This window comes from Gymnogyps californianus, chromosome 1 (assembly GCF_018139145.2).
Source record: "Gymnogyps californianus isolate 813 chromosome 1, ASM1813914v2, whole genome shotgun sequence".
Classification (NCBI taxonomy): domain Eukaryota; kingdom Metazoa; phylum Chordata; class Aves; order Accipitriformes; family Cathartidae; genus Gymnogyps; species Gymnogyps californianus.
Window position 1 is genome coordinate 143,325,756 of NC_059471.1, and position 15,445 is coordinate 143,341,200.

General features: G+C 42.3%; 1 protein-coding gene across 1 annotated transcript in view; it reads right to left on the minus strand.

The window, feature by feature from the left end:
- Positions 1–11,979: 11,979 nt before the first annotated feature.
- The window catches only part of RASSF8 (Ras association domain family member 8), an 89,631-nt gene continuing 86,165 nt past the window's right edge, over positions 11,980–15,445 (minus strand). The window contains 2 exon segments of the mRNA XM_050914011.1: positions 11,980–12,194; positions 13,359–13,503. Coding sequence (XP_050769968.1) covers positions 12,073–12,194; positions 13,359–13,503 — 267 coding nt within the window. The 3' untranslated portion in view covers positions 11,980–12,072.

Genomic DNA, 15,445 nt, shown 5'->3' on the forward strand with positions numbered 1-15,445 from the left:
ATGCAGTTGTGAACCATAGCAGGAACACCACTGTGAAATGCCAGCTTTTTTGGATGTATGGTTTCAAACCACTGTAGTTGGGGGGCTTCAAATCTAAATATAATCACAGTTGGCTCTTTCTAGTTTTGCTGCACAGCTTTTCTAGCAAAACAGGTAACTCGCATATGCTGACAAGAGAAGCGATAAGCTAAGTACAGTTACCTGAAGAAGAAATCAGAACAGACTCAAATTTTTAACCCCAAACACAGCCACCCTAGAATTGCCTCGCTCAGATGGAGTTCCTTTTACTAATACCCCTCAGTTACCTTTTCATCTTCCAGCTTTAATCAGACATGGAGGCAGTGAAATGCAGTAAGCCCATCTCCCGTGCATCAGAGAGCGTGTGCATTTCTACAGCCAAAATAAGATGGAACAATGCCAGGAAGATTTCCCTTATTCTTAGTTCAGGCTCTAAGAATATTTTACATCTTGAAGGTGAAAAACTGATTGTCGTGGTTTAACCCCAGCCAGCAACGAAGCACCGCACAGCTGCTCGCTCACACCCCCCCTGGTGGGATGGGGGAGAGAATCAGAAGAGTAAAAGTGAGAAAACTTGTGGGTTGAGATAAAGACAGTTTAATAAGTAAAGCAAAAGCCCTGTATGCAACCAAAGCAAAACAAGGAATTCATTCACCACTTCCCATCGGCCCGCAGGTGTTCAGCCATCTCCAGGAAAGCAGGGCTCCATCATGCGTAACGGTTACTTGGAGAGACAAATGCCATCACTCCGAACATCCCCCCCTTCCTTCTTCTTCCCCCAGCTTTATATGCTGAGCATGATGTCACATGGTGTGGAATATCCCTTTGGTCAGTTGGGGTCAGCTGTCCCGGCTGTGTCCCCTCCCAACTTCTTGTGCACCCCCAGCCTCCTCGCTGGTGGGGTGGTGTGAGAAGCAGAGAAGGCCTTGACTCTGTGTAAGCACTGCTCAGCAATAACTAAAACATCCCTGTGTTATCAACACTGTTTTCAGCACAAATCCAAAACATAGCCTGATACTAGCTACTATGAAGAAAATTACCTCTACCCCAGCCAAAACCAGCACAGAAGTGAACATGGAGATAACTGGAGTCTTGATGATCTGCACTACAGGAAAACACAAACTTGACACTTTAACATAGAATAGCTTGTTGTTATTGCTGTTAATTTCGACTTCCCTGCTTTGCAGTCCCTGCCAAAGAACTTAAAATAAATGTGTTTAATTCTGCAAGGAGCTGAAGTCCTTCTGCATATGCTGAAATCAGTGTGCTAAAATGAATGGTAGATGAAGACATTCATTTTGCAGAGTAAAACTAAGTTTAAAACAGACTAATTAGATCTCAAAGGTAAAAGCTTTATTGGTCAAACCTGGCGCAACACTTGCGAAAGGAGAGATTAAAAGTCACTTCTTTTGAAGTGCTTACATTATTTAGTTTGGAAGGGAGATAAATTCTCTGCTATCAGGAAGAGGTTTAACCTCTGACTGAAGGGTTAGGGAAAGTTTCCCCTCTGAGTAGGTTATTTTGGTACCTGCAGACCAAGGGTACTCTTTACTATTGAGGTGCCTGTGCCCATTCAGCTCTTGCTATAGAGCTAAAGGCCAAATGCTAGGCCAGATGGCCCTCCAGCCTGACTGAACCATCGTTGGACAACTCTGTATTTCTGTGTGATCAGAACAGACTTTGTAGTGAAAGATCCATATACAAAAGTAGGTACATGGAGATGAAGGGCATGTACTCCTTCTGTGAAGGCCCTTCACCTCCCTGGGCCTTAGTTTTCCAAGCTGAGAAAAGGGATAATGATATCTAATGACATGACTACATACACATGTATGCATGTGTGCATATATAAAAAATGTATATGCTTGGGGTCACTGTTATTCAATGATAGTAACATAAGAAGATAGTTTTTATTTCTTGGGAATGTTAGGCTGCATTCCAACAATGAACAAAGATATGTCAAACAAGCAATTTCACTGGGTACTCGCACTTCTCAGGCTACTGAGCCTGGTTTTGCAGTTGCTCACAGTGCCCGAAGTACGTGCTTGTCCTGTATGACTGCATGCCTGGGGCAGGCCAAGTCCATTTTTCCTACCGAAGGAGAGATCTGTTCCTAGAAGTAGGTGCTTCCTGCTGTACGGTTCCTCAGATGACCGTGGACAAAGGTAGCAGCAAGAGGTTTATTGAGCAGGACATGAGATAAGATGCCGTGGGACTGATTATTCATTGCCTTGTCAAATGCCGGCAGGTGCACTAATTATTACCTAAATTGGTTCAGATGGCAATCTGAATGAATCTTAAAATGATCTTTAATCTCAGAACTGAGCAGTAGGGTTGAGTTTCTGTGCTATGGCATGCTGAAGGGTGCTCATTCTGTGCAGGTCTCCAGAGTAAGTGCAGCTGAAGTGTTTGTTAGTTAATTAAATTTATTGGGAGCATGTAGAAAACACTTTGGAATTGGGAAACAACCAAAAAAAGGCACCCTCCTACAATTCTAACTCTTGCGCACTTTATCTCTTCAGCCCCCAATACCAAAGGGCACTTAGGTGTCTACAGAAAACCGTGAAATGGTAACCTGTCATGGTGGATTACTAGTTGCATGCACATTGTTAGAACATCATCAGACTTGTGGAAACACTGGAACATTTAGGACCACCAAGCAAATCTCAGCCTGCCCAGTTAATCGTTTCTATCGATTAGGTACAACACACTCCCAAGTAGCACTTGCAAAAGGATTTAAGCTGCCTCTTGTGATAGCATCACTTTGCAAGAAGAATAGAGTTGAGCAAAAGTTGAAATGAAAAGGCTTTATTCCTTTACTTGCCTTTCCTTTTTATCCCTTTAGAAAAGAAATCCATTTAAAGCTAAACAAGATTCACCTTCAGAAACCCCTAGCTTCCCTCAGCACGCCTGCATCTTGCTCTCGCTGTAAGGTAAAACTAACGCAGAGTGACTTCCTGCCATCCTCTTGGTACGATATAAAAACATACTTCATTGCAGTAGTATCTAGATGGCACAGCCAAGATCAGGACCACATTGTGCCAAGTACTATTTGCCAAACAAATAGGAAATGAGATGCTGTTCCCCACAGGGCTTGCAGTATATATAGACAAAGTCAAAGGGGATGAAGCAGTATTATCTCAAGCTTACAGCTGGGGGACTCCAATCCAGAGCGGTATTGTAGCTTGCCCAAGGTCACACACAGGAAATCTGTGGCAGAGCTGGGAAATGAAACAAGAGCTTCCCAGTCCCAGGCAAATATGCCAGGCACAGGATAATCTCTAAAATGGAATCTTCCAACCCACATCTGTACAGGTTTCAGAAAGCTACCAGGCCTGAGCCCTCCTCACAGAGACCGCAGGAATTGCATCATTTGTGTGTCAGCTACACACATGCTGTGACTAGGACGTGGTTCTTTATAAGTGTTAGTGTGTCCTTTCTGAAAGAACATATTTAAAGATGGAATGTTGTGTATTTTACACGATTCTCTATCATATGCTATATATGCCTAGAAAATCTGCTTTTCAACTAGCTGCGTGGCTACGCTGCTCCAGGCATGCCAGCATGTATTGCTGCCCTCTCGTGTAGACCTTGTTGTAATTGCAGTGTTGTGACAGAGTTGAGGGGACAAGATTATCTGGTGCCCTGCATCTAGCATCACCTTTCACACCAGCAGTACAGCTAATGGACATTGTTACCTTTCTCATTTAGCCGTGCTGCTGTCTCGTCTGCGCCCGTTTTCTACATGAGACAAGCTACATGACAATGGAGAATCCAGGTCACAGTCTTGGTAACCATGATGCAGACTTGCTAGGTCAAGAGAACAGTTCAAACAACTTTGTAGCAACAAAGCATAGTTAAAGGTCGGCTGGTGTTCTCGGGTTTCTCTTCAGCTTTCTAGAAGGGGCAGTTCTACCTCATTGATCAAAGTTCACCTCAGGTTGATTGTGACTGCTGAAGTCAAATCATCTTTTCTGGGCACATAACTTTTAATGAAAAGCAATTTGGTACACCTGATAAAAGGGATATGCTATTGGAGGTTGTGACAGGTAGTAATTTATGAGAAGCTTCACAGGCAACAACAAAGAAATTCCAGTTATTCCCCGCTTAAAGGCTGGCCTGAATTTTATTTTAGCAACAGCTACTGATGGTACCCTGTGATACCATGTCACTGGCTCTAAAGCTGGATGATTCCCTTCATTTTCCATCACACGGGTAGTGAAAGGGACTTCAGGGCAAATACAAATCAGGTTAAAGGTGTTTTACTTGGTGTACATCCCCCTTCCCTCCTTCCCCCCCCCCCCCCCCCCTTTTTTTTGTTTTAACCAGAAGCCCTCCCTTTTAAAATACCTAGGCAGGTAATTATTGGCACTCATTTGTGTTTCATTGGATAAGGTTTTTTTAAGTGGACTTTTCATAAGCCCAGCTGGAGGTCTTCTGAATATTTTTCTTCAAACTTTTGCTCATTAAAAAGAAATAGAAAACTTTTCTTCCCTCCACTTTGACCCAGGACTAAATATTAGATCTTTTATATTGCATTTTCTCACTAAGTCTTCCAATTACTTACTGCCTTCCTCCTTCTGCAGAGGGGTAGAGCAAGACAAAGTGTGTAGCTGAAACATCAAGCACAAAATAGCATATGCAAAAAAGGTGTACAGAAAGGGAAAATTATAGCTTGAACAATAGCACCATTCTGTATTTTGCAGGAACAGTACGTATGAAAGCATGCTATTGAGGAACAAGTCAATACATAGGTAATTAATAAAGTAATTACATTATGAGATAGGGGTGTGGGACATAGCTTGTAACTGTTGCAGGCCAAATGTGTGTTACTGTACAGGAATCTGTCCTGTTGATTTGATTTCACATTGTTTTCATAACTCCGCTTCTCCTTGATATACCTGTGACTCAGAGGACAGGAAACTGAAATCAAAGTCCCCTATACTTAACCCGTGTGGACCAAAGCAAATACTGGAGATTAAGACCCAACTGCCAGCTCTCACAGCTGAAAACCTGTTCTGCTGTAGCTGTACTTCACCTCCGTCAGCTTCTAGATGACTGAACAAAAAAGTGTGATGATACTGTGATGACACTCTCTCACTCTGCCAGAGATTGCAGAGATCCCTGCAGCCTTTCCATAGCCAGGGATTCAGATCAGAAAAGCCTCTAGAAATCAAACTTAAGTTTGCACGAGGGACGGACGTCTGTCTTAGCCAGGAGTAAGTGCAGAGCAAATGCACATTCACAGGAGAGAAACACCAGGGCTGTCTGTATGACAGCAAGGAGGTTTCTTGCCCGGGGGAGGCAGACAGACCCACCACAAGTGGCATGAGGACCCTGGCAGTGTCTGAGTTGATCAGACAAGTGGTGAGGTTGCTCAATTAAGTTTATCATCTCCGTTTGCATCAAGTTCCTTGTTGCGCTAACACATGCTGAAGAGGCTCTTTTCAAGTCACCCACCGGACAGTAGCTCATGTTTAACAAATCAGCCCCGCAGTTTGCTGACCTGACAGCACACAGAACAGGGAACTCACCGCAAAGGATGGAAAAAAGTACACTGCATACCCACCTGGAAAAATGGAACAAAACAGACCAGTTGAGATTTTCTTCATCCAATATTTCTGGAGGAAGTTAATGATGAAGCAGTGGCTGACCTAGAAAATACTCAGTCATTAACACTAGCTACAATACCAAAGCTAGCAAATATATCATTTTCAAGGAAGGCAATAATGGGGACCGTTGCTCATTGTGCCCTACTTCAGACACTAGACAACTTAGTTGAAACAATCATTAAAAATTGGGATTATAAAGAAATACCATCTAGCTGTCAAAGATGTGACAGGCAGAAGAACTCAGTACAGCTTCTAAATGAAATGGACCATTGATCTGGTCTGGTTTCACAACTCATTAGTGGTCCAGTTACACTGAGCTAGTTAGTGCTGCAGCAGTCACACACAAATATACCACTTTGTTCTTTAAAGGCAAAGCAAAAGATCAGAACCATTAGCTGTACCCCTCGCTCTACCAAGCATGCTGGGAAACCTTAGTTACCACAAAATGCAGCCAGCTGACTTGCACAGAAGCAGAAAAGGGTACCTTTCAGGAGCAGAGATCCTCTGCAACTTACATGGTCCTGCCAATATGAATGCCACGTGCTAGGGTTTCAGTGAGGCTCATGACATTCTTTATCGCCAGTCAACAGTGCTACTGCTGTTAGCTCATTTCTCCTCACATGGAATGAGATAAGGCTCCAGTTGGCTTAGGAAAAGCCATTTATTGGGATATTAGACTAAGGACTGCATTTGGATGGCTTAAATCACAAGTCCCCAGCTGTAGCAAGTTCCCTGCCTTGATTAACTCAAATGATCTCAGGCGATCTTCACAGGCCCTCTGGTCTTCAGCACAATAACTCAGCCTGAATCGGGTCTTCAGTTCCTTGTTCAAAGCTTAATTTCTTCCTGCTCCCTGAAGCACCTTTGCACCTTGTATTTGTTGTGTGAAGATTCTGTACATTCAGTTCCTCTCCCTGATCATCTCCAAACAAACCCCTGCCTCTTTGCTTCAAGTTACACTTCCTCTGAGTTGCTGACCGATCCTATCTTTTCAGGATTAACATTCATCTTAGTTCCTCAGATGAAAACAAGCTACTCCATTCTCTTGTAGTTCCTGGGCTGTATCTGATTAAAAATACAGCATGTGCACACTTTATGGTAGAGGACCTCTCCTGTCTGCCATAGAGGCCCCACACCAACCAGCTGTGTGCCCCACACCTCCAAGTAAATTGCCATTTAGGAGTGTTCATTGTGTCCTAACGCTCAACGCACGGCCATTTCTGAAAGTGTTTGAGCTCTAGACACACCGAGCATTACCTTGGCCTGCTTTCAGGCTAAGTGTTCTTTGACAGACAGGGTTCCAGTAGCTGTATCACGAGATGTGCGCGAGATGTACACTGCAATTCCAGCAAACCATGAACTGTAAAGACCCAAAGTTTCAGAGGGGAATTTATTGTATGGGAGCATATCCAATATCTTTTGTCAACCATTCACGAGAATAATAAAAAATAGAAGCTTTTTAAATGACAAAAAATATAGTTACATATAATACAGATTTTCATCTTGCATTGAAGCAGAGCAGCAATAAAATGCTCACTTGTGTTTTCACAGTTAGTCTGTGTTGCTTCTCTAGGTTAAAGCGTCAGCAACTCAAATCTTCTAGTCAGAACCCCTAGTTAGTAGTTTCACGGAGTGATCACGAGGGTGAATGTTCTCTGCATTTTGATACCCTTTACAAATAGAGCAGGCGTACTTGATCCGTCCCAGAACTACTCAAATTTTCAGAGGTACCAGCTACGCTTGAAACGAGGCATCCTTGCTGCAACTGAAAGATTTTTGTATCAGAACATGCTTTTAGGCCCAGTTCAGAAACACATCCGTGGAATACTCAAGAATGTGCTTAAATCCCATTTGGTTCAAAGGGCTCCGAGCTAATCCTTTGTGACCACATCTGCTTGTTCTGCCCCTCACAAGCACTGCACACTGGCATGAAGCACTCACCAGTATCTGATCGCATGTGTAAGTTGCTTGCAAGACCACAAAGGATTCAAACATTCTTCAGCACTCCATTTACTTGAGACCTAAACGCATTCGCTGCATGCATACGTTTATGTATGTACTACACACACTTACCCCGAACCCCTCCCCACAATATTATTGCAATAATTCCTTGCTGGTATAACAGTTTATATACCAAGTTTCACTTATTTAGTTTTCTATAAATGTAGAAAAAAACACCTGAAGAGAGCTAGAAGAGCTTTCAATCAGTCACTATATTGGCATTGAAAGCTTTATTTTGAAAACTTTAAGCAGCAATACTGAATAAATAGACAGAATGATTGTTTTGTCATCTCCATACAACTGATGGCCTTCATCCAAAACATTAAAATACTGTAGCAAATAGAATAAACATGCATGTTTCAATGTTCTTTAAAAAAAAAAAAGGTGTAATATAAAAGTAACACTTTGACACTTATTTTAATACAGTACAGACCATTAGAGACTATTTTCTGGAAAAAATATCTGAATACATTTTTGTTATTTACATGGATCATTAAGGCCCAATTCACTCAAGTTAATGCACATCAGGAATTTATATGCTTCAAGATAACTCACTAAAAATTACAAGACCAATTTTTTTGCTCATACTCATATGATCCCAGTTCACTAAAATAATGCAATACTCTTCACACTAAAAACAAGGCAATTATTGCCCCAAGAGGAGATTTTTATTTCACTAAAGGATCTTTTCTCTCTTACCTCACAATAAAGCATGTTTGCGTATTGCTAATGCTAGTGGTAGCTCTCTTGTTCAAGAACTTCCTTCCCACTTGCCACGGTTTAGAAAAGCAAGTAATCTCAAAGCTAACATACCATTTCCAGAAGCAGTTCAGGCACTTGGGAACCTAAGTCCCACTGAAAGATGACGGGAGGCAGGTTCCTAGCTGACTTTTCAGAGTGGGACTTGGGTTTCTCCCTTGCTCAGGCATTCAGAATGTTTACCTTAGCCTTAACCTACTGGCTTTTCAAACGGTCAGACCCGCCCCTCCTGCCCCCGGCCCGCCTTTTCCCCTAACAACATAGCATCACCAGCAAAAATAAACTGTATCCTCATGGATGAGAGAGGTAACACAGTTAATTTCCATTAGTAATAAATTACAGGAGTTCTCCATATAAATTCCCCGTGCACTGGAAAACAGTGCTTGTGTATTCAACTATTTAACGCAAGCGAAAAAACCCATTTTTGTCATGCTGCCCAGTAAATAATATGGCATTTGTTAAAATTAGTATGTGTAGCTTCCTTTCTGCTAATGCCCCATAAGTAGGTTTGAAACACTTCTGAAAATGAATTTTTCTACATTTATAAAGAAAGAGGTTCTGCAGTTGATCAGAAGCAAAACTCTTAACGCCATAATGTGAGGAATTTTTATAACTGTAATACATTTTTCAATTCACATTTAATGCAAGGGCATGCCATTTCTTTTTGGTTTATTTACAGAGAGGGTGAAAATGCTACAGAACTTTAGCCTGGGTGAAATTCAATAAGCAAGAGGAGCATGGTGGGGGCAGGGGAATTTGTCAGTGTCTCACAAATGACAGGTTTGGATACCAAAGCCTCTCCTTTGCCACAACAGTGGCTGAAGCTGTAAACGTTTTTCAGACCACCTTGACATATGCTAAAGCCCTGACAAGGAGGGTCCACTCAGTGATGATGCAGTGGCCGCTCCTGAGCGCCAGCTCCAGGCTAGCCCCTCTGTCAAACAGCTGCTGCAGTCAGCAGGTGCTATTTTTTAACTTAAATGGCAAATTCCTTCTTTGATTCTACTACAAAGCCATAATTCAAGCCCTCCAAAGCTGCTCTTACCCTTCCTTTTAATCCTTTTCCTCCTCCTTCCATCTTAAAGAATCACCTGGCAGAGAAAGAGAGCAGTTTTTGTGATGCAAGAGCCCAATTCAGCTCAAACTGACATCCGTGGGAGATGGACCAGTCACGAAGTACGACAAAAACATTAGCTGGGTAAGTATGCTGATCTGCCTTAAAAATACTTCATCTCAGTACAAGACTGAAATTGCAACAGGCTTTTCCTTGTGTTTCCCCCCACCCCCATGCAGCATAATTTGGGCCAGACTTTGCAAGGTGCTGAGTGCCTCAGTTCTCTAACATCAAGAGGTGCTGAAGATGCAAGATATCCACTGGAGAGGGCCATTTTATTTCTGTAAATTGAGCCCAGAATGTAAGGCATATATGCTCAAGTACCTTGGACAGATATTGTCCCCAAACTACGTATATTTTACACTTTGTTTTTAATATATATATACACACATTCTCTTTTTTTTTTTTAATACAAAGTTACGGGCACAGTAAACATGAGCACAGAATTGTGATAAACTAACATTAAAATCTGTGAGCACTGCAAAAATTCCTCAGGTAGGAACATCTCATTTTCCAGTTTGCTCACAAGGGGTGGGAAAAAAAAAAAAAAAGACCTGATAAGTTAAACAGTAAAAATTCAGAGTCCATTTGGAAAAGTCCTTTATATATTCACAGCCTTATCTGTTGCTGTTAGTCTAAATACAGCAGCATTTTTAGAATATATGATGCCATTAATAGGTGGAAAGGGAAAAAAAAATGCATTAAACACTCAAGAGTCCTTCATCTTCTACTATATCTTATAAAACTTTCATTTGTCAGGAAGCTCCTTTTTTAAAAAAGGAAACTTAAATTAACATTCATCTGCACATCAGTAAATCAACACAAGAGGATGCTAGGAGTTAAGAATTCTTAAGTATTTTCCGTGGCAAAAAGCTTGGAGTTTCCTACCAGTGGTAAAATCCTGACCCTACCAAAGACATCAGAAGTTCTGTCATTTTGCCACTGACTGAAGTCCAGGTATTCAATACTGCAGTGACAGCACGGCGACCCCCTCTCGTGTCAAGGGGCTCTCAGAGGTGGGGATGATGGTATGAGTTGCTGTTAGAACAGGAAATCCAAAAGCAACTAGGTAAGGCCCATCCCTTCCCTAACTCACCCATGAGGCCAGCCTCCTAACGTATACAGTGTGTCCCACTGATGCCAGTCACTTTCTCTACAAACTCGGCGTCCACTTTAGCAATCTAATTTCAAGGCCTGTAACCAACGTGCTACTTGGTAGTGTCTTACTTTCTGCGTGGAAGCCATTGTGTCTAATCCTTGCTTAGCTTTGATTGCATTAGAGTGACATCAAGCTACGATAATGTTCTCTTTTCACATTTTGTAAAAAACGACTACCAAACGTGTGAATTTCCTGTTTGTAAGCTTTACATTCTGTAAGTGACTGAGCAGCAATACATCTTTCAAAGAGGCTAAACGTCTACCATTTAACACCGGGGACCTGGAATGAAATCCTGGCCCCACTCAAGTCAGGAGAAGCTCTGCTATTGACTTCATGGGATTCTCTGCCAGGTTTTTCCCTCCACAAAACTTGAGTGAATTCTGGAAGGCTGGAAGAGGATGCTCATTTGTCTTGTGTTTTTCTTCTCCTCCAACAGCAAGATTTATCGCAAAACAAGAACACTGTAATGGCTAGTGGAAAAAATAAAGTACAAAATCACACACACAGTGAAAGCCTCCTACTCTCTTTTGGTAAGATATATGAAGACAACTTCTTACATTGTTCTTTTCTCAAAAGGCATATACAATGTGGCAAAATATTTCAAATATACATTCTATATAATAAAATATCATCTAACTAGTGCATCCTCAATCATATGCTGGAAATATTTTTACCAAGCCAAGGTTTAAATTCCATAAATCTTTTGAACACTAGGTGCTTCATTCAAGGCAGATTCAACAGCAAGTAAATCCCACAAGCTCACTTGTCAAGCCTTAAAAGGTAGCAATGGATGGAACATGACATATTATGAGCCACAACAGAAATTAACAAAGTCAGTGGTGAGAAACCATTGTAATGGTTCAGCACTCCACAGAACTCTGCATTGCAAGCTGTTGTACTTGATCAAATGGTGGATGTTTGTACACGCAAATTAAAGTCACCTTCTCAGACTGACTGACATACAGCCATACATGGTTATTCACAAGTTAAAAATAAAAATATAAAAGGTCAACATTCACACGTCCATTGATTAAAGGGAATAAATTAAACCTCTGATCAGTTGCATACATGGTTTCCTTCACCCTCAGTCTTTTATTTATGCCTATACAAGGAACAATACTTTCCCAAACGCTTCTGAAGTGGCAAAAACAAATGAAGGTTTTTGCACTCTAGCTGTGTTGACAGCAAGTTCATCCTTGCCAATTACGAATCAAGACAGTTCCTGTCTTGTTAGCATCAGTGCACAGGGTATGGCTCTAAGTGGTGTGTTGGAGGAAGAAGAAAAAAAAGATATGGTGGCTTAACAAAAAAAAAAAAAAAAATCTTCTTCCTTTCATCGTTGGCAGAATAAAACAAAAGTGTATCTTGTCCAGGGTACCTTGCTAGGTCCTCTCCAGAAGAGGTATGTACTGTCATACATAAATGCCCTCCGGGTTAAAACCAGACGACAGGGGATTCTGTAGAATCCGAAGGTTACTGGGGAGTTGCCTCGATGAGCCAGGGCGCTTCAGTGACCCAGACTGAAATGTTGGCTCTGCACAAGAAAAAGGGCAGTTAGAAAAGTCATCATCAAAGGTGATGTCTGTAGAACACCTCTCTTCTCCCTGCTTACTGGTGCCCTTAGCACAGCATAGAAAAACTAATACCACATACAACAAAAAATTCAAATGCCTGACTAGGAAGCGATGAGATCTAAGGTGCACACCTCCTACTCATTTCAAAACAGAAAGATATATCTATGCAATATAATTACCCTCCCACAAGGAACACGCACATGGATACGTGCAATACATATACACAGTAATGTGCAGAAAGAGCTTGTACCTATATGTAACTCAAAGCTTCAGCTTCCTGCCCACCTGAAAGAGAAAGTTCTTACAAGTGCTGACATTTAAGGCATGGTTGTCTTTTCGTCTCTCCCCACCTCCCTACCCTCCCAATGCCTTTTGGTTAGAACGTTTTCTAAAAGGAGGGACAGAACCAGCTAAGGAGAATGCTGAGAGAAACAGGCCCCTTGCAAGCAGGGTACTGGATAAAGCACACCACAGCAGAGGCTGAGCCACGGCAAAGGAGTTTCTGCTTGTGCCACAGTTCCGACACACATTCAAAGTGCTCCCATGTTTCTGTCTAGGAAATTCTGAATTCAGATGTGGGCACGTGCAGAATGCACTGACCTCACTAGGGGCAAAGTCAATTTGCACATGCCGTAACAGCCATCTGTGCAGGACTTCTGGACGGCTGGCAGCCCAGCTGGATTAGCTCCTATTCCCGTGCAGCTGCTGTCTGGGATTTCTTGAGATCCAGACACATTCCTTTTTCTACTTTGACAACACATCCCACCAGAAGAGGAAGAACCCAGATGAACAGCAATGTCAGACGTGCAGTCATGTTGCGTGTGAGCTTACACACCTGCAGCCATGGCGGCCACACTTGAAAGCTACTGGCCTAATGGGTTACTGATGGGACGAACACATGCCTAGGCACAGCAGGAGAGAAGTTATCTACATACTGCGCTTTATTTATAGCTTGCTAAACCCTTGGAATGAAAAGAAATATTTGACACTATGCTTTCTTAATATTTTGCTAACTTCTTTGCTAACAGAGCATTCACTTCATGTATCAGTGCTAGCATTAATGCAGCAGGTAAATGCTTTGCCATCCCCTTCTCCGCCCACCAAAAGCATTCTGAGCGCTGCACCTCTCTCGAGCTCCACATGCGGGGCCTCCACCTCAACGGGGTCTGCTGGCAGCACTGTGACCTTCGTTCCTGTTTGCTGGATGAACTGTTGGAGATTGACCTGTCGCAGCTCCTTTGTCAGTTGCTCCAGTTCTTGTTCCCTGTCCTGCCAGGAAAGAGAAAACATCTGCTGAGCAGCAGCACGCATAAAGCAGCATTTCAAGACTCTATTTGCAATTGGGCAACTAGTGCTTCTCCTTTTGATGAGAAAGCCTCCAATTTTTAAATTCAAATGCAAATGGAAGAGTTGAAAGGTATTTTACTCTTCTAATTTAGAAAGCAAATCAACATTCACTATTACTTATTAGGGGTTACTACTGGTCTGTTTATATTCCTTCTTGGATGACCAGCAGATGTTTCTCATATCACCTGAGAAAAATTTTGGCACAACAGACGTGAGCAAATAAAGGTAATAGTGAGCACTCTGAAAAAATACATCAACTGAGCATCAGTCTGGCACCAAATCTTACCTCTGCCAGAAGTGTCCAGCGTGACTTGGGCAGCTCATTTAGGAACAGAAGAACTAAAGGAGAATAATTCCCTTCTCTTCTTGTTCTTTGCATTTTCTATTTAGAGTGTAAATTTTTAGGGACAGAACTCTCTCTCTCTGCAAGCATACTGTGTTTTGTACAATGAGGCCAAATTTGGCTGGTTCACCACCCCTTTACAAGCACAGAAGATGATCATTTAGGATCTTCCTCAAGGCTCTGTAACTCTGGCATGATATGCAAAACCTACAGCTCCGACAGATTACGAGTCTTAGACTACAATTATTTTTTTTACTCCCCACACAGGTTCAGCTTCATTAGCAGACAGCTGCATGCGGTACTCTTCCACAGCCAGGATGGGCTTCACCTATCTGGCCACAGAGGGGATGGGCTAGCTACCCAGATGCCAGGCAGCACGTCTGTGGGCATTTCCATGCAGTGCGTACTGCTACATCTTCATTTTGGCAAGAGATGGAGGTTGGGTCAACCTTCTTTTCCCTAATTACCTTGTGTAAGCAGAATTGTACATGAACTCACACAAGGATTGGGGGAGAATAGTTTTGTGCATCTGTTCTAGGAACAGTCCCCAACAGCACAGCCCTGGTTCACTTTAAACTTGCAGTAAGGTCACAGCTGAGGCTGAATTCAACACTTAGTAACAAAATCAACACAACTGATCTGATGTCTAAATTAGGACCTTTTAAACACCAATTACTTTGTCACTGATGTGTTTGTTTAACCTGTTCAGTCAATGCATATCATGTGGTTGGTCTCAGCTTCCTGTGCTAGACTTGGCTTTCCATTCATTGGCTACGAGCTTTTGGAGGAACAGGACTGTGTCCTGGTTTCAGCTGGGACACAGCTAATTTTCTTTTTAGTAGCTGGTACAGTGCTGTGGTTTGGATTTAGTGTGAGAATACTGTTGATAACACTCTGATGTTTTAGTTGTTGCTAAGTAGCGCTTATCTTCAGCCAAGGACTTTTCAGTTTCCCATGCTCTGCCAGCAAGCAGGTGTGCAAGAAGCTGGGAGGGAGCATAGCCGGGGCAGCTGACGTGAACTAGCCAAAGGGATATTCCATACCATGGAACGTCATGCCCAGTATATAAACTGGGGGGATTTGGCCAGGAGGGGCGGATCGCTGCTCAGGCATTGGTCAGCGGGTGGTGAGCAATTGCACTGTGCATCACTTGTCTTCTTGCATTTTATTTCTTTTTGTTATCTTCCTTGTCATTACAACAACAACAACAATAATAATACAATTATTAAACAGTTCTTATCTCAACCCACGAGTTTTACTTTTTTCCCCCAATCCTCCTCCCCATCCCACCAGGGCAGGGGAGGAGTCAGTGAGTGAGCGGCTGCGTGGTGCTTAGTTGCCAGTTGGGGTTAAACCACGACAGACTGAGAAATGGAAGCCAGGCTACCTCCAAATTTTAAGACAATTCTACAAAAAAATTCTTCAATTTATTTTAGGTCCATCAGACTCTACAAGTGGGCACTTGAGACACAGAAAATTCTCAACTGTCTTTACTTACTACAATGTTAATTCTACAGCTCC